The sequence below is a fragment of the Pseudopipra pipra genome, chromosome 3 (genome assembly GCF_036250125.1).
Source record: "Pseudopipra pipra isolate bDixPip1 chromosome 3, bDixPip1.hap1, whole genome shotgun sequence".
Classification (NCBI taxonomy): domain Eukaryota; kingdom Metazoa; phylum Chordata; class Aves; order Passeriformes; family Pipridae; genus Pseudopipra; species Pseudopipra pipra.
In genome coordinates, this window is record NC_087551.1 from 48,510,103 (window position 1) to 48,529,420 (window position 19,318).

The following is a 19,318-nucleotide window of genomic DNA, read 5'->3' on the forward strand; positions in this document are numbered from 1 at the left end:
TGTGTCTCTCTAGACAGGTCTGTCAAAGAGCTGGGGGAGTCTTGAAGGTCTGTTGGAGACTGTGATCTGAGTTGCAGCTGAATTTGCTTGGTAGAAGGCACTGCCTATCTTGGCTGTGGTTTTGGATTTGGAGTTTGAAGCCTTTGAAGGCTGCATGTATTTTTCTTCTTGGCTGCAGCAAGCAGAAGTAAAAATCCATAGTGGATGAACTTCCTTTCCCTGGTCAGGTTGTCAGCAGCTGACATTTAAGTGTCATTTAAGTGCAGGTGCATAATCTCACCTTTAGCATTGCTCAGTGCAATTTACCCAAGATGTGTCCTGTGATATGGACAGAGCTCTGCTGGAGGTGACTCATCCTGGTTTAGTGGGACAGACTCTGTAAAATTGCGGGTTACTCCTAAATGGCTTCTTTAAACAACCTGGGAAGCTACCTTCTCTCTGCACAGCTAGAGGCCACTGCTCCTCCCTCTGCTTGAACTGCAGGACTTGTCCTTCCTCCTTTCCTGCTGGGTCCTTCTGGCTGTCTCCCAGATCCTAGGTGGTGGTACTTTGGTGTCACACCAGTAGGGGCGTCTGAAAGTAAAGGCTGCTGAGCCCTTCTCACACTTTAGCTGAACTTGTCTGTGACTGATCACTAACATGGTTCTGAACCCAGGTGCAAAGCCAGGCTGAGGGTGGATGAGGCTGCAAGTGCTTCAAGGGTGGTTCCAGCAGCTCAGCTACCACTGGGCTGTGTGCTGAAGGAGGCTGTTATCTGCATCAGAAGCTTGAATAAGGGCCTTGGCATCTTTTGGAGTAATGCATCTAGGGAAAAAGGTGTTGACAAAGTCTCTTAATTAAAAGCCCGTGGTTTCATAGGTTGCTTTTCACCAGATGGGAAGCTTGTGAATTTTATGCATCAGAATCCTGCCTGGGAGGTGAGGTGAGGCTGAATCTAATGCAAAGAAGCTGCTGTGGTTGCTAGCAAGGGCAAAACATTTGTGTGACTCTGCAAGTACCAGTGTCTTGTAGGAGTTCGAACAGCTTTATTGACAGATTAGGCAGAAAATCCTTCAGGATAGTGCTTGATATGACCTGTTTTGAACAATCTAGGATTAAGAAGAATGCATTTTCACTCATTGTTTTCTTATTCTCTTTCTTCAGATGAACACAATGATGTACAGAAAAAGACCTTTACAAAATGGATAAATGCTCGGTTTTCCAAGGTAATGTTGAATTGGAAGTACTGCTTTATTTTGTTTGATTCACTTTTTAGAACAGTATTGCTCTTTTTAGAATACTCCTGTTAAAATGTGTCAATGTGTAATGAAAATAGGTAAAATACTGTAATGTTTGTTCTCTCAGCTTCCCCATGCACATAAATATTTGATACTATGTCCTAAGAAAAAATGAAAGATTCTATTTCTTAATATGTTAGTATAGTTCTTTGCATGAACATGTCTGGTTTTTTTTCTTCTCTGTACTGTTTATTTCTACATGCAGTTTTCAGAGTGCATTACAGCAGATTTTGATCCTTAATCACTGTGTGTACTCTGTTGCTGAGTCAGCTTTACTCAGTCTGCAAACCTCCAGTTGAAGCCACCTGGTCTTGCTACTGCAGTCTTGACTGAAATTTTGTATAATTACTTGCTCATTTTGAATTTTCCTTGGCTCTCATGCTCTGTGTTTCTTGTTTGAATTTTCTTTATTGATTTGAAACTTACTGAGGATCTTTTGTGCTTTAGGATGAGAAAGGAAGTGATGTTTGCTTTGGGATGATATTTAAAGCCTGCTTTTTACACTGTTCTGCTGGTAGGGAAAAATGACACTTTGCCCAGGAGCACAGTTGCTATGGGAAGTTTTTCTGCTTCATAGTTTGAATGTGTGAAGGAACATGGGATATTAAGGAAAACTCATGTTTTTTTGCTAGCCAGCATGGTGCTGCAAGTGGGGTAACTACTAGTTTGCATGCTGTTAATGAAAAGGGTCATGCATGTGAAATGCCAAAAGCAGATATAAACATAGAAGGAAGGGTGTGTATGTCTGGGATTGGTTTGTTTTTCTTTACAAATAAAGCAATGACAGTGCTTTATCAGTGAATGATTGCCTCTGGAGCGCTGCCCTTCTGAAGTTCTTGATCAGCAACGTAAGGCATTTTTACCGTCCTTCCCTTCCTGTGGAACAGGACAGTGGGCAATGCAAGGATTGTGGCCTTGGTTGATTCCCTTTGGCTTAGGTTTGTTTTGGTTGAAATCTGATATCCTGCACTCTTCATCCAATGCATTCTTGGCTACTTTGCTCTTCAGGGAAGGAGTGCGTATGGGTAACTGATTTCTCTACATTCGGCTTTTGACTGCTGCCCAGAGGAAAGGTGATCCTGCAGGAGGAACGCTAGGCAGGGCAGGATCACGTAAGGAGAGAAAATGTGGTGAGAAAGAAAGGACTGTTTACAGAGACATATCCTGGCATAAAGATGGCATGACTACGGAAATGAAAGTGATACTGAGAATGTGCTAGGTGACTTGTTAGTATGTACTGTGGAAGTTGTACTGAAGTAGGTAAAATTGTTTTTCGTCTTTGTTTGTACACCTATGGATATATTTTATAGTGTCTTTGCCTTTTGTACCATCCATATTCAGACACATCCTGTTTAGCTCCTGGATTTCCCTGACACAGGGTATGGTCGTTGAATTTGAAGACACTCTATAACTTGGTAACTCTGTAACTTCATGGCCCGTTAAACCAACTGAAGCTATGAAAGCCATGCTAAAAAGACTCCTATAAAAGGACATACTCCTGACATCCAGTTCAAACTTAAGCATGGCTACTTTGCCGTGACAAGACGCAGGTTTATGAAAATTGGCATGTTCAAATTGCTGGTGTTAAGTAGAAATCTCATGTATGAAAGTCTAGTTTCAACTGTACCTTGAAGATGTAAAGGGACTGATTTCAATCTTGTTGAAGTTTTTGTATTTACCAAGTCAGTTGGGTTGATTAAAATTCCTTTTCTGTGAACTAGATTAATTCAGCTGCTTAGTAGGATAGAGAGATCTTAGAGGCTGGGTGAATGAAGTCTGACTTACATTGCAGAAAACAAAATGGTAACTGAGCTATTTTGTGTGGAATTGCAGATTTCACTCCAAGAATTTTACTTGTCCTTCCGTGTTAATTATGTTGTACTTGCCCTTCATTTAGACACACAAATAAAAAGTAATCCACTGAGCCTCTGTAAACTATTTTGACATACAAAAATTCTAGAATTGCTAAATTTGGTTTAAATCAATTCAGTAGGGTTTTACAAGGGATCCAGAAAGAGAGCAGTGCTTTTCCCTTCTCTCATCAGAGAATAGGTAGGTAAGCAAAACACCTAAAGTATCTCAAGTGTGCTGTGAGGTGCCTATATGTGCTTTGGGACTCTATTCAGTGAGATGAGTTCTTGCTGTAGTTTGCATTACAGTAACTTGTGTTTGTGCTCTTCATTTAAACTGTGCTAGAACAATGCATTCTGTTTGCATGTATTGTTTGAAATGAAGGCACAAACATTTAAAGTGAATTGAGTCTTAAGGTCAATAAATGTACTCAGCCAAGGGTCAGTCCTCAGTGTAGAAATATTTACCTTAGCAGAGCTGTGCACACTACAACTCACAAGCCCGTGATGGTTACATAGTGAAGATTTTTTTTTTTAAATTAAAGGGAATAAAAATTTTTAGATAAATAGTCTGTTACTTCCCCCAGTAGGGAAGTTGAAGTTTGCATTCAAATATTGATGCAGAACATTTCAGCATACATTTGTAAAGCCATGTGATGTTTTTACTTATTGTATTTTTTGCCATTACTTTGTCCAGTCTAATTTCAAGAGTCAGATTTAGGTGTTTCCCGGTGGTATAGCCTTACCAATTAAGTCATTTAGTTGTATGGATAGCTAATATATGCTCTTCACGCTCTGTAAAATTTTCTGTGCCTTTATCCCTTTATATATTAATCTTCATTAATACTTAGCAGTTTGTATGTATTAATGGTTATATTGTCAGAACACCTTTTTGCAATGCAAGAGTACTATCTTGTCAGAGTGGTTTACAGTGACTCTGTATAAATAATAAAGAGAATAAAGGTAAATATCAGAAGTGGCTACTAAATTTGAGTGTTCAGCCTGAGCCACTGACTAAATTGTCCCAGAGGATTTGGCGTTTCTGTCATATTTTGATATAAAACAGAGTTCTTGAGTCTTACGAAGGGATTCAGAGCATTCATTTCTTCTGCAAACTCAAGCAAACCATCTAAAATATCTAGCTGGTTTTTAGATGGAGCTTGATCAGCATAGAAAAGGGACTTCAAGAAGATGATGTCTATGTCAGCAAGGACTGGACTTAATGATCTAAGGAAGTCTCTTAGTCTGGCACACAGTTAGTGATTGCACATAAAATTGCTTTAAATGATTCTGATTAGACACAGGGGAACTCTTGGCTAAAAGTAGAGTTTGAATTCAAGTCCACAGGATAACTTAGTGCTTCTTTAACCATTTGTTACTTGTTTCACATAGCTAAAGGGAGAGTGAACAGAGATTTTATTATCAACCCTAGTTTTTCAAATGTCTGAATAGTTTCAGTCTGTATCTGTTTGCACAGCGTATCAACAGGCCTGGGACTCTTAGTTACATCTCTCAGATCTGACTCTTCAGCTCATAACTGCATAGCATCATGGCTGGATACTCACACTTGCAACTCTAGATGGTTTCTAGAAACTTGATAGGCATGTTGAGGAATTCAGGAGTCTTCTGTCCCACTTTAGAACTCTGCAAGGGCAATTTTTTTTCTGCCATGCTTTCATTCTTTACTCCTACTTTCTGACCCTGTTTTTGGTTTGTGGGTTAGTTTCTTTTTTTTCTCTTTGTTTTTTTTCCCCCTCCTTTCACTTACTATTACACCCTCTTGTGTCAGAAAGCTCGCCTGCCTGGCAATCGTGGGAAATCTGGAGCTTTGATTGCTCTGTTTATTTCATTCCCACTTCTACCTTTGTCACTTAGTTCCTTTCCCAGCAAGACCCAGTTTTTCTTTTTAAAGCTACAGACCTTCTCTGTTTGTCCTTCCTTTCCCCTTTACAGGATTTGATGCTTGTGTGGTCAGTCCTATTTTTGCATCTCCATTTTCTCAGCAGTACTAACCTTGCCCTCTCTTTTCCTCCTTGCAGGATTCAGTCTTTGCTTGATTTTGTCTTCCCATTTTCCAAGGTGGTACTTTGCCAAGTTTGCCTTCAGATTGTTTCCTTTCCTCTTCTGCTATTCCTGAACTTGGCAGATGTAACACAGAGTCATCACAAGAAACATGATGCCCTAACTCTTAATTTAGACCCACAGAGTCAGGTCTGTCATAGCCTGTCGGAGCTTAGTGCTGTCACTCACTGGAGACCGTTCACAGATCAGTGTGGGCAAAGTGTTTTCCCCAAAGAATTGTTTCTTCATTACGTTTGTGAAGTTTTTCCACAGGGATGGCAAAAAAACTTTATTTCTAGGAAGGTTGCGTTCTGCAAAAAGAACATAAAACCCCAGAGATGTTTGCGGTGTTCAGTGAAAATGACACTGGGTTTCCCTGCCCCTCAGTTAAAAGTCTTGGGTAAGGATAGCTGTTAAATGGAGCCAGCTGGGGCATTGCTCCAAGATGTCAGGAACTGCATTCTAAGCTCTTGCATGCCTGGGTGCTGGGCCTCCCTTCCCTTTCTGTGATGTGGTCCCATCTCTTTCCAATCCAAGCTCTAAATTTCATTCTTCTGATATACAGCAGCCTTATACAGTCTTACTAGAGCATTTACAGTGTTCTTGCTGCGTGTATTTCCATGATTTTGTTCTTCCAGGTCCTGTCCTAGGGCCCTGACTGCTTTGGCCAGCACTGACAGGGCTTGAAGCCAGGAAATGCTAGTGTGGATGAATCCAGACATCCCGTGCTTCTACAGTATCTTAAACTCTCTCCTGCTTTGTGGTCTTCCAAAAACGCTTCAGGTCAGGGTTAAATGGGAAGGAAAAGTCTGAAAGCATCTTTGGAGCAGACTCCATGCTTCATGGCTGAGCTCCAGGTTAGCCTGGGAGAAGGTAAATGCTCATTGCTGGGGCTCCTGTGCATTGCCTCTCCTGTGCTCTGGTATGTCCCCTCCCCTGGAAAGACACTGAGTAAAGATAAGATAGGGCAGTAGGAGAACTGAGTTGTACTGGGAGTGCTTTGGATTGCTGTGGCTTTATATGAATGTTAAAACCGAAACAGTCCCTCCCTCATTATAGCAGGTCATTTGTTAACTGCAAAATCTTGTCTAACTTTCCAGAGGTGTGCTGAATAGATGTTTTCCACCATTTTTGCTCCTTAATTTTCTCCTTTTCTCTAAGGGTTGTTTTCTCATAATAGTAAATGTCAGACCCAATACTCGTGAAGACATTTTGCTGCTCCACTGCTGGCTCTTAGCAAATGTGATAAATCTTTTTAAAGACAAACTCATACCTATCCAAGATAATTAATTTCGCATGACCCAAGATACTTGATGCCAAAGACATTTCAGAAGTGATTTTCTTGGGGGGAAAGGAGAGTTATGGAGTTCAATGTATTAGTCATGCAAAAAAAAGAGATCAAAAAGATTGATTAGGCAATTTTATCTGTCCAAGGAGACATCACCTAAGATGGTCTGCAGTCCTTTCTCCTGTACAGTTTTTGTGGTGCAAGCAAGGAAATACTTGACGACTGGCAAAATATTCCCTAGTCTAATTGCTCCTGATGTTTTTCACTGCTGAACTAAACTGTAAAGTGTAACTTCACTCAAAGATAGTCAAAGCTTAAAAATAACAACCTGGGTGGAAAAGAGGAACAACCTGGATGGAAAAGAACTAGTATTTGTATTATGAGCTGGCCTTGAAAAATCCCATTTTTAGTCTACTTTTTTTCTTAACTGGCTTGCTTGGTCTCTCTCTGTAAGAGGCAAAACAGGATGTGAACTAACCAAGAAGTGAGAAAATAAATTTTTTCTTCTCTAATCGGTTATCAGTTTTGGTAAGGATGACTACTTTCTAGCATAAAAGCAGTAATACATAGCAGTTCCTGATCTCTCCCAGAGTTAGCCACAGAATGAGAATTGCCAGTTTTCTGCCCTCCTCTCAACTGCTGCTGTCTTCTGCTTTAAGAACAGAGTAGGGGCAGCATCTTCCTTGCTGGACTTCGAAGCTTGGTATAGTAATCTGGACTGTAATTACTGCTGACTTTGGTTAGTGCTCTGGGTTTGGGGTAGAGTTTGAATCTGATTTGTGGGCTTGATTACTATCCCAGTTGTTGGAGAGTTTGTGTGACCTTCTCAAGCACTAGAGCTGAACCTGTTAAAGGCACTGAAGCAAATCTATACCTTTACCTGTTAATTGCTAATGAGAACAATAGTCAACCTGGTCAGCAGGATTTTTTTTTTTTTTTTTTAAAGGAACCAAGTTATAATCTAGATTGAAAAGGTATAAATAAAAGGATAACCTTCCAATCCTATGGGAGAAATAACTGACTGTCCTAGTATGGTCCTAGCTGCTCCTGCTGGTAATAATACATAATGAGGCTTAATTGCAAGCTGAGGTCAGTACTGTTACGTTAAATGTGTTATAATAATGTAAGCTTATGTAAATGCACTTAGTAAATACACTGGGGAGAAAAAAAATCTGAAGCATCGCTGATGCCTTGTGGTTGTTTTGCTCACTTGCTATGTCAAATATTTGCATTGATATGTTTACCCTCCGTCATGTTAGCCGTCAAGTCTTTTAGGGGTTCTGTGGCTTGAACTATCTTTAGCTTTTTAGCTTTGCTGCTCCTTAAACTCATGTCTGTCACCTAGCAGAATCAAAATTTCCAGCATATCTCAGTAATGAGTCTTACTTCTCCCTGACATCCTGTTAGTCTAGAGTTTTAAATAACTATTTAGTTGCTTGTAACTATTTTATTTTTAAGCACCAGTAGTGATGTTTAATTTGGTCTATAAGGTGTTTTCCTCTTATGATTGTAACTTTTTTTTTTTACTTGGTATTTGAATTCATTGCTTTAGTACTAGTGTCTTGTAGAGATGCCATAACTCCTTAGGCATATTCAGCATGGAGTAGAGCACACTCAATGAAATGTACGTCGCAGCATAGCTAGTATTTATGTATGCTGTCCTGTAACTCCTGCCTGTCAGTGAAAGGAGAATGGAAAAAAAAGGATCACATTTTAATAAAAATATGTCTGTAAACAAAGACTATGGTCTTAAATTAGAAATTGGCAAGATTATTTGTTGACATAGTTGTTTACTTTTTGCAGTGACCTTTTTGCTTTCTGATTTGTTTCCCACATTGAGTTCCCATGTACTGGCCTCATGATGTAGAAGCACTTGACATGTTTCTTACTCTGTTTTGGTCATGATAAAGTGTAATTCTTGCTCCTCGTGTTGTTTAACGAAGTAGGACATTGCCATTAATTCCCTGTGAATGTACTTGAACACTGCGAATAGTTCGTGTTCTAGTTTAAGAGCCCAACCTGTTCAATATTTACCCCTTCTTGAGAAAAAGAGGAAAGGGTTCTTTGCAGCTCTACTACTATTTTGACCTATTTTCTGGGCATCTTAATAGATGTTAAAAATAGTCATATGCGGGTTAAAAACAATTAACTAGAGACACCTCTGAACTTCATAGAAGTGACATTTGAAGATCAGAAGAATCTGATGGAAAATCAATATGTACTGCTTCCCATGTCTTTTCAGGGTATTTTGGTGTTTCTGAGGTGGCAGATGATATAAATGGCAACTAGGGCTTTTTCCAGCACTGATTTGAGCAGCTGGAACTCATCTGCTGCGTTCCTTCTGTGGCTGGTGGAGGTTGTATGTGTGGTTTTATGAAATGTGTTACTTTCCTGGTGACAGCCAGTGTGCATTACTGTGAAACTGAGAGAACCTTTCGTCCTGGTTTTAATATTGTCACTAGGAGGTCTGAATCAGTATCACTGAGGAGGATGTGAAATAGAGGCGGCTTATCTCTTGCTCCCAAATATGTTTGACATTCATTTATTGGAAAGGTTAGGTTAATAATGTACTTTCAATAATTATTGATTTAAAGCCCATGTAAATTATCTGCTGTAAGTAATTACAATATAAGAAAACTGCATGTTTCTAGTTAAACAAGTAGGTAGACATTAAAACTTCTTTAATGATTGCCTTTGCATGTCATGTTCAAGAACAATATACAAAGAACATGAATAGCTGATGTTTTAAAAAAACAATGTTTGTTTTACTGAGAATTTGTGAGTCCCTTTTTCTCTATAACTTGCCTCAGTTTGATACAGTTCCCCATTGGTAATAAAGGGATAATTAAGAACGTTCTACTGTAGAATATATTCAAGAACAATTGCTGCCTTGCAGCTGTGTGTGGCTTTAGTAGAACAAACTGTGAATGCTGATGGCTGGTCTTTCTACTATCAGCAGCATTGGATGACTCTTAAAAAATCTGGTCTGGATTTTGTTTATATCTTCGTCCATTTCCTGGGAACAATTTCTGACAAGGAGAAGGAATGATTTTTGCATATTGGCTGGCCTGGATGACCCTTCTTTGTGAGTAATTCTAGATGCACACAAGGAAGTGTGAGTCACCCTCTTAAACCTGATCCAGGTAGCGGAGCTGAAAGATGGCCAAGGGGTATGTGAGGGCTGCTGCTGCTGCTGTGAGATCACTGTGTGTGGTATCTCCTTCCCAAAGAGTGCTGGTATCTTGCTGGAACATGAAAAGCTGATGCCTGAAGTGACTGGTCTTGCCACATACGGCTAGCATCTGGTCTCCACCTGAAAGGTCATTAATAAACCATTGCTGCCTTGTGAGATGAATCAACAGAAAAAGTGATTTCTGCTGTCGATAACTAGCAAAAGTTCTTTGTCTCTTCTCTCTCTTACTTGTATTAGCACAAAAGCTGGCACCAAAATATTTGTTGAAATAAATGTAATGTGGTGGATTGGATCTGGTTCTGATCCTTTGTGTCTGCCCTGTGGTGCATAACAAATGTGTCACCATGCAAAGTTCGAAAGGAGCGCAAGCAGGCCTAGCCCCAGCTTACATATGGTTTTATTTCGTTACTTTCCTTTCTGTTGCTCTGCCTTCCTTTCCCTTTCCTCTTTCCCTTTCTTATTCCCTCTTCCTCTTTCCCTTATGCTAGCCCTGTTAAATGAATCAACTCCTTTCCTGCTATCAGTGCCAATGTAAAGCATTGGGGAACCAACATGGCCTCTTCCTAAGTTATGTCTGTTAATTGTGTTCTTTTGTGTGTTTTATCAAGCCCTTGTGTCTACTACAGTAACTGTGTGCAGCTCTGCTGGCAAAGCCTGCTTGAGCAGGGGGAGGGATTGGCCAGTGTTTTGTGTTTTGTGGTGGTGTTTTTTTTTTTTTTTTTTTTTTTTTTTGCTGTTGCAGCAAACATAAGCAAAGCTGAGAAAAACTACCTTCTGTTAAGTGATAGAAATGTTCAGTGAGGAGGATGTGAGTGTTTTACACCCTGAACTGCTACAGCTCTTCTGGTATGTGGTGTGTCCCTGCCTGTCCTTTATACTATCTTTGTAGTATAAACTGGACTCTATTTTGTCTTTGAGAAAGGACCCATTATCTGCCTTGTATTTGTACAGTGCTTAGCACAATGTAGGCTGCTCCTTAAGTACTTACCAACACAACCGTGACTAGCCATTTGCCCTTGTGAAGTGCTTGGTATGGTTTGTCACTGTCACTGTTATAAGACAAATACTTAAATTTCTTGATTCATTATGCTCAGTGATGGACTGCTTCTCCTTACAGGATACTGGCAGGGGCTGAACTACTTGGTACTTGTGTAGTCTTTAAGTATCTAGAAAGTGAATAAAATGTCAGTTCTGAAAAGGAGAAGTTTAGATTGTCTTAGTGTACTGCATACTAGGCAGGACTCTACAGAGAGGAAGAAATACATGTGCTTTTGACATACTGCAGATTGTATATTTATTTGTGTGTGTGTATCTTGTGTACAGACTTCATTTTTCAGAAGGCCAGATTGCTTTCTGGGAGTTAGGAGTGAGCAGTAGGGGTATGGGCAGGGATGGTGAGGGAAGCAATCTGCAGAGCCCCATGCCTTACTCTGTAGGATGTGAGAGGACTTCTGCCCTGCTTCAGAGCCCAGGCTCTTGCTGCAGCACAGCAGACTGCCCCAGCACAAAGTTGGTCCCAGGGCTGTCTGCTTCATGACAGTGCTGTCTCCATGGAACAAGTGTCCCTGTGGTGGGAGTCAGGGTAGTGGGTCAGAGCTGGGGTTTAGTGGGCTCCTGGCCCCTGGTTTGAATTAAGCTCCTTGACTAGAAGCACAGGTTTGGCCTTAGTGGCTGTGTATTGTAGTTCCCAGATTGCCACAGCAGCCTGCCCCAGTAGACTCGGTGCTGGGCTTTACATGTGAAGTGATGGGGGTCTATGTGTGTTTTATCACAAGGAGATGGTGGTGATGGCAGCAACCTGGCCTGGCTCATGCCTAGCACAGAAGGGCCAGGCATGAAGATCGTATCTGTTTTGTCAGCATTGCCCCGGAGCTTTTCATTGCCTTCTCTTGAGAAATGGATGTATGGGACTATCTCTTGGGCTGCCATTTAAAGAAATTGTCTTCCCACACCTTTCTGTGCTTAATAAACTTTTTAAGTCATACAGCTGTCAGAAGCTGGGATCTGTATCTGTTATGTCTGGAAAAAGAAAGTGGAAGATTTTTTTTCTGGAACACAGTGGGTTGCTGTCAACTGCATCCCAAGAAAGTGGGCCAACATCCAGCTACACTAGACAATAAAGCAGTGATGTTTTTGGCTGCAAACCACATGACTCTCATAGCAGATCCCACATGGAAATGTGTGTTTAGGTGTGAGGAAAAAGCATGGGTGGGAGGAGGTAGTGTGAGCAGAGCAGGATGCAGTGCCTGTGCGGTCTCTGCTCCCATTGCAACATCAGCTGACTGTCAGGGTTGGCTTATTGCCCTGATGGGACAGCTGAGGCTGCCTGGGTGGCAGCTGCCACCAGGTGTCTGCATGTGCTTCACGTGGGTGTGGGAAGCTGGAGGAGCAGGTTTCCAGCCTTCCTGATGGGTGTGCTGTGGAGGATGGGGATGGGCTTGGTGGGGTGAGTGCAGTAGCACATTCTTAGCAAACTTGAGTCACCTTGCACTTTGGAAATGCTTCCTGTGGGCTGACTTCCTGGAGTGCATCAGGAAAAGCATCAGTAGCTGGTCACAGGAGGGGATTGTCCTGCTCTGATCTGCACTTATGTGGCATCACCTTGAGTATTGTGTGCAGTTTTGAGCACCACAATATAAGAGAGATATCAAGCTATTAGAGAGCACCTGAAGAAGGGAGACGAAGATCATAGAATATGCTGAGTTGGAAGGGACCCACGAGGATCATAGAGTCTAACCCTTAGCCCTGCACAGGACCACTGCTAAGAGTCATACCATATGCTTCTCCTCAAGGCCGTCCAAGGGAGGGTGACAGAGATGGTGAAGGGCCTTGAGGGGAGGCTGTATGAGGAGTGGCTGAGGTCACTTGGTCTGTTCAGGCTGGAGAAGAGGAGACTGAGGGGAGACCTCATTGCAGTCTACAACTTCCTGGTGAGGGGAAGAGGAGGGGCAGGCACTGATCTCTTCTCTGTGGTGACCAGTGACAGAACCTGAGGAAATGGCCTGAAGTTGTGTCAGGGGAGGTTTAGGTTTGATATTAGAACACCCGAGGGTGTTTGGGCACTGGAACAGGCTCCCCAGGGAAGTGGTCATAGCACCAAGCCTGTCTGAGTTCAAGAAGCATGTCGATGATACTCTCGGGCTCATGGTGTGACTCTTGGGAATGGTCCTGTGCAGGGCTAAGGGTTGGACTCGATGATCCTTGTGGGTCCCTTCCTACTCAGCATATTCTGTGAAATACAGAGGCTTTGCATGTTGCTTTGTCTCTGTTTTGAGGATAGCAGATACTTTAATAAACCAGGAAGGAGTAGCTTAGATTGCAGAAATAATTAAATACTCTTCTGCTGACTTTAAACTGACAGCAAAACATGATGCTCTGATGGCCAGTTAAATGGAAAAGTCATCCTCTTGAGAAAGCAAATCTGAATGATTTCCACTGTCACAGCAGGATGCATTACATGGGGCTGGAACATACCATGACCTGTTGAAATGAATGACTGAAAGCAGGAAGTTGTTCAGCTTGTTTTTGTGCATGTGACGTGAGGGGATGGAAACAAAGAAAGAGGGCTGTATGCTCTCTATACCCTTGTTGCAACAAATTTATTGAGGATATATAGCTATAGCATTTTCAGTTTTAGTGTTATACATGTGTGTGTAGTTCTAATTTTACAAAATTATAATTAATTGTTTAATTATAAAGACCTTCCATCCATAGGGCCTCTGACAGTGTCTCCCACAACTTGTCACTCAGTTGGAGAGATATGGGTTCGATGAATGGACTGTTAGGTGAATAAGGAATTGGCTACACAGTTGTATCCGAAGACTTGCAGTCAACTGCTAAATGTCCAAATGGAGATCAGTAACAGGTGCTGTCCCTCAGGGGTCCATGTGATGTGTAGTGTTCAATATTATCAATGGCATGCAGTGGGTTTGAATTGCCCTCAGAAAGTTTGCAGATGACACCATGCTGAGTAAGTGCAGTTGATTCACAGGTGGGAATGGATGCCATCCAGAAGGACCTCCAGGGTAGAGGAGTGGGCCAGTATGAATCTCATGGAGTTCAACAGGGCCAAGTGCATGGTCCTGTCCAGCACCTGCATCAGGGCATTCTCCAACATCAGTACAGGCTGGGAGATGGATGAATTAAGAGCAGCCCTCTGGAGAAAAATCGGACATGAACTGCCAGAGAACTGTGACCAGGAGGTCAATGGAGATGATTCTTCCCCTCTACCCTGGAGAGACCCACGCTTCAATGGCTAACAAGTTGTTAGTTGGTTGTTGTTTTTTTTTTTTTTCACTTTCTCAGTGAGTGTTTGAGTCTTACTGCATCCATGTGGTGATGCAAACCAAATGTAGACTAAATTTTTCTGGTGTCTGAGGTAATTGCATTGTGGATCATCTCCTCCTGTATTACATCATAAACTGTAGAAGAGGCTTCTCCTCCCTCATCTATGCTTAAGTTATCCTGTTCTCCAGCGCACAGAATTTCAGAATGGTTAAGGTTGGATGGGACCACTGGAGATCATCTAGTCCAGCCTCCCTGCTCAAGAAGGGTTCCCTAGAGCATGTTACTCAGGATTGCGCCCAAACATTTTTTGAATATCACCAGTGAGGATGACCCCACAACCTCTCTGGGTGATCTGTTCTAGTGTGCAATCACCTACACAGTAAAGTTCTTTCTTAATGTTTAGATGGAAGTTCCAAGAGGCACGATCATCTTGGTGCTCTTCCTTCAGATACTTATATACATTGATAAGGTTTCAGTCACCTCTTCTTGAGGCTGAACAGGCCCAACTCCCTGAGCCTTTCTTTGTAAGAGAGATTATCTACTCCATTTGTCACCAGCTTTGTCACTTGTCGCTGGACCTGCTCCAGGAGCTCCACATCTCTCTTGTACTGAGGAGTCCAGAAGGGGACACAGCACTTCAGATGTGGCCTTATCAGAGCTGAAGAGAGGGGCAGGATCACCTCCCTCAACCTGCTAGCAATGCCCTTCCTAATGGACCCCAGGATACCATTGGCCTTCTTGGGTACAAGGACACACTGCTGTCTCATGGACAGCTTGTTGTCCACCAGGATGCCTAGGTCCTTCTCTGCAGAGCTGCTTTCCATCAGGTCAGCCCCCCCAGCCTTTATTGGTGCCTGGGGTTATTCTTCCCCAGGGGCAGAACCCTGCATTGGCCTTTGTTGAACTTCAGACAGTTATCTGTCCATCTCTCCAGTGTCGAGGTCCCTCTGAAGGGTTGCACAGCCCTCTGTGGTATTGGCCACTCCTCCCAGCTTTGTGTTGTCAGCAGACTTGCTGAGGAGGCATCTACCACCTCATCCAAGTCACTGAGGATTAAGTTAGACAATACTGGACCCAGTATTGAACCTTGGGGAACACCATCAGTGACAGGCCTCCAACTAGACCCTATGCCACTGATTATCTCTGTGCCCTGTGCTGTTCAGCCGGTTCTCAATCCACCTCACCATCCACTTGTCCAGTTCACACCTGTGGAGCTTGCTTATGAGGACATCATGGGAGACAATGTCAAAAGGCTTGCTGAACTCCATGTAGACAACAGCCACTCCTCTCCTCTGTCTTTCCAGCCAGTTGTCCCATCATAGGCTCCAGCATGCTTTAAAGGTTTGTTTAAGTTGCTGTGCAGCTGTGAAGCATCTGAATCATCTGAGAAAGTGCATGCTCTGGGAGGAAGGCCTTGCTGTGCTAGAGAGGCAATAGTTGAGCTCAGGAAGTAGCAGTATGTAATGGCTGAATGTTATCAAACACTGATATTTAGTGAATACTCCTGTTTGATATTGGTCTGGCATTGCTTTCTACACCCTTTACCTAAATATGCATCAACATGTGTGTATACACATTTTTAAGCATGACTTTTAAAATTAATTGGAGAATAAATCTGTCAGAAAAACTCATTGCAAAATAATTTATTGGCAGATACTGAGTCTAGCATCTGTGTATCTTAAGAAGTGACCTTAGTTAAAAGACTGTTCTTGCCACTGTTTAGCTGGTTGAAATTATGAGTTATATTTAGTTATGTTTCTGTACAGGAGGCTAAAATATGGCTCTGCAGCTGTTCAACTCTGGTTTTTGTAGTTTTAGTAGTATCAAATCTAATTAAATTGGAAGTTTAAGGAAAGCCCCTTATGAATTCTGGGGGAAAAAAGACATTTGTTAAAAAATGGGGTTCAGTGGGCCATTCAGCTCTCTTTTTCTGATTTGTTAGTCAGCATTTGGCAATTACTAGCATCTGTCAGGGCAGAAGGAGATAACTGAGGAGGAGATCTATGTCATCTAAGTCATGTCATGTAAGATGGGTCTTTGACAGTCTTTCTGAAGAGCAATGTTATAAAGTCAAGGTGATAGGAAAAGGCAATATTGGAGTTTTTGGTGGTACTTAAAAATTTTTTCTTCTCAAATTGGCACTTCAAAGGGACACTGAAAGCAGTGGTTTAATTGACTTCTTGGTAGCTAGCAGGTGAGTATTACAAAGCAAATGCACTTAGTTGCTGGCTTTCTGTGTCTTTTCCCTCTGCCCTGTAGAGCTGTCCCACAATGACTTTCTGATGGCCCAAGAAGGGATAAGCCTAAAAAGGTTAACATGATTCCGCTTTCGTCTCCTACCATTCTTTACAGGGTCCCTCCATACCCAAAGAAAGAGAATTAGAAATGTGTAGCTCTGAATTTCACATTTGTCTTCTTTTTCTATGGTAGAGAAAGTGATTAATTTATTTCAATAAATGCTACACCTTTTGATCTACTAGTCTATGTAGAGTAGTGGCACCTCCTTACGCAGGGCTCAATTCCAAGTCCTTTTTTGTCTTTTGTCTTTTTTCTAAATCTGAGAGAATTTGTCTCAATGGCTTCTTTCTGAAAAGCCCCAGTTTATTCTTCCTTTAAATGCAGCCAGACCAAAGCATTCTTTCTCAAATGACTCCTCAAACTTGCCAAGTTTTCTTTCTTTGCTATCTTTGTGTGTTAATGCATCCACCCTAATGTGAGCCAGGATGCACTGCTTTGGTTCCTTAGTACAAGGCTGTGATGCACAGAACCATAGAAATAGGGAGGGAAAAAAAAAAACACTAAAGAAGGGAAGGATTCTTTCCTGACCACTGTTGCAGTCCCCCAGCTTTCATTTACTACTTTCAGTACCAAATAAGAATAAATTGAAAGATAAAGAAGAAAAAAGTAACTGTTTTCTGGAAAGTTCTGCTTAAACAGTTTTTGTTACTGCTTTCGTTTCTTCTACAGAGTGGGAAGCCCCCAGTTAAGGACATGTTCACAGATCTGAAAGATGGAAGGAAGCTTTTGGACCTTTTGGAGGGTCTGACAGGGAAATCTCTGGTAAGAGAAACATCTGAGTCCTATTTCCATTTATTAAGAAAAAACAAACCAACGAATAAACAAAACACAAACCCCAAACTGTGGCATGGTTTTTGTTTTTTTTTTTTAATTTTAACTTATTTAAAACCCTATTTTGCTTGTAGTATGTACTTGTTCTCTGCAGTTCCAGTGAAATTCCCATGAACTGCACTCATGAGATGCAGGGTCAGGCTGAAGTTTAACTGTGTAACCCTCCCTTGAGGTTTTACATACTGTCTAGCAAAGCATGTAAAAACAGTGGTGTTATTCACATAGTGTATATTTTTAATAGAGATCTTTTAATGGTCTGTTTCTGGATGATCAGGGAGACAGTGTTCAGCTGGTTACCTGTGGATTCCTAATAAGCTCATGAAAGATCTCCCAAAGAAAAAAGACAACAGCTAGTATGCAATGCAAAAATCTGCATCTCCATTGAAGAATTCTGTGATCTACATTTTGAAAAAGGCTGAAAACTGCTCAAATTGTGTATGGGAAAGTGTGTGTGGCTTAGAACTCTTCCCCTGCTAACATTGATAGCTCTTCAGAAAGATACATGAGGCATGGTAAAAACTGTGCCATCAGTGTTATCCCATCACTTGGGATTAAATTCTTGATTTCACTATTTATAATAAATCTCATCAACCTTATGAGGAACCTTTAGCCATTTAAAATTTCACATTGCAAGCTTGCCTTGTTTTTTAAACAGATGCATTTCACGAGCACTTTTAATAATTTGTTGTGTCCTTTGAAGTATGCCCAAGACAGTAGGACTCTTTTGGTTTCTAAGTCGATTATGTGTCCCAAGTTCAGCTCTATGCTCTTGCAATATGATCGTGTTCTGCCTCAAGAGTCAAATTGTGGTGATTAAAAGCAAATGGAGTGGCAGGTATTGTCGAGAGTTGAAGTGTCTTTTGTTTTGTTTTTTTTTTCCCCCCTTGATATTAAAAGGAAGGGAAAGTCAGGAAGTATAACTTTTTCCCAGTATGCAAAGATCTAGCAGGCTTTTGGTGCCAGAAAAATAAATTGCTGCTTGTTCTCTCTTGGGAGCCAAAAAATTTCAACTACTCTGGCAAATGTTCAAAAGCCTCAGATTTTCCCCGGGAACTTTCGCTTTGCTCTTGCATTGCCAGTTAGTAATTCTGTAGATGCTGGGAATAAAATTGGATTTCCTGAAGATAAGATGAAACACACTTGGAATCCAAGGCTTGTTCTGTGCCTCGAATTGAGAAATATTGTTCTGACCAGTTTTCATTTTGAAATTATTGTGGATGGCCTTGTTTGGTTTTTCTTACCACTAAAAATAAAATAGTTAAAATCTGGGGAAAAGATAAAAAAGAACAGGAATTTTTCTTTCAGTTTTGTTTGGTCTGTCAAGTTAATTCTGATGTTGAACAGATTGTAACTTTTTATTTTCAGCCTAAAGAACGAGGTTCCACACGAGTACATGCCTTAAATAACGTCAACAGAGTACTGCAAGTCTTGCATCAAAACAACGTGAGCATGTTTTTGCACAACTTTTTGATAGATTGTTTAGTTAATTCTTGTGTGTAAATGAGTTCAGAATGCAGAAAATAAAATTTTTTAGTACCTAAAATAAGAATTCAGTGAGACAGGTAAACTGTTCTTAGTTTTCCTTATCTGATGTAGAATTTAAGTGTCCAGCAATTTTGTGACATCTTAAAATGCTAACTTAGTAAGTATTAACTAATCTGTGGTTTGCTGAGACGTGTTCATCTCCCAAGACAAAGGTGGCTTGAAGCTCTACTATTGCACAGCTAATGAACCTGGCAGGACAAAAAACTAATTTCCAGTGGTGATGCGTAACTCTTACAGAAATGTGTAAGGGGATAAGTAAGCTTTTATGGGTGTTTTTCATGTCCTGCTCTCCGTATCCAGGAGGATCTTTTCAATGACATCTGTCAGCTCTGTGTCTGATGTGTACTGTTTCTAATTTGCAGTTGCAGTAACTGATCAGAAGAACTAACAAGCAAACAAAACCAAATCCTCCTTTTAAGAAAAATGAGAAGAATTGTTTGGTTTAATATTTGCTTTTACTGCCTGGAAACCAGTAGTGCTACAGTAAAGTGATTATAATTTTTCCCCTGAAGAACAATTCCTGAGAAGTGCGCAATCTATAGTTAGAATTTCTATTTGTAAATGTCAGGGCACTAAAATAACCTAATAGGAACATTCTGGCAATAAAATACATCAGGTACAAGAAGGTACTGACATATTTATTTATATACACTACTGATTGAAGAGTGATACCAACAGGCTGTATAAT

The 19,318-nt window shown here is 41.1% G+C and overlaps 1 protein-coding gene across 3 annotated transcripts in view; it reads left to right on the top strand.

Annotated features, from left to right (window-relative positions):
* Positions 1 to 19,318, top strand: part of UTRN (utrophin) — a 369,967-nt gene that overhangs the window by 54,607 nt on the left and 296,042 nt on the right. For all 3 annotated transcript variants that reach the window (XM_064649024.1, XM_064649025.1, XM_064649023.1), the window contains exons 2-4: positions 1,144 to 1,205; positions 16,924 to 17,016; positions 18,451 to 18,528. In XM_064649024.1, coding sequence (XP_064505094.1) covers positions 1,144 to 1,205; positions 16,924 to 17,016; positions 18,451 to 18,528 — 233 coding nt within the window. The remainder of the gene's footprint in view (positions 1 to 1,143; positions 1,206 to 16,923; positions 17,017 to 18,450; positions 18,529 to 19,318) is intronic.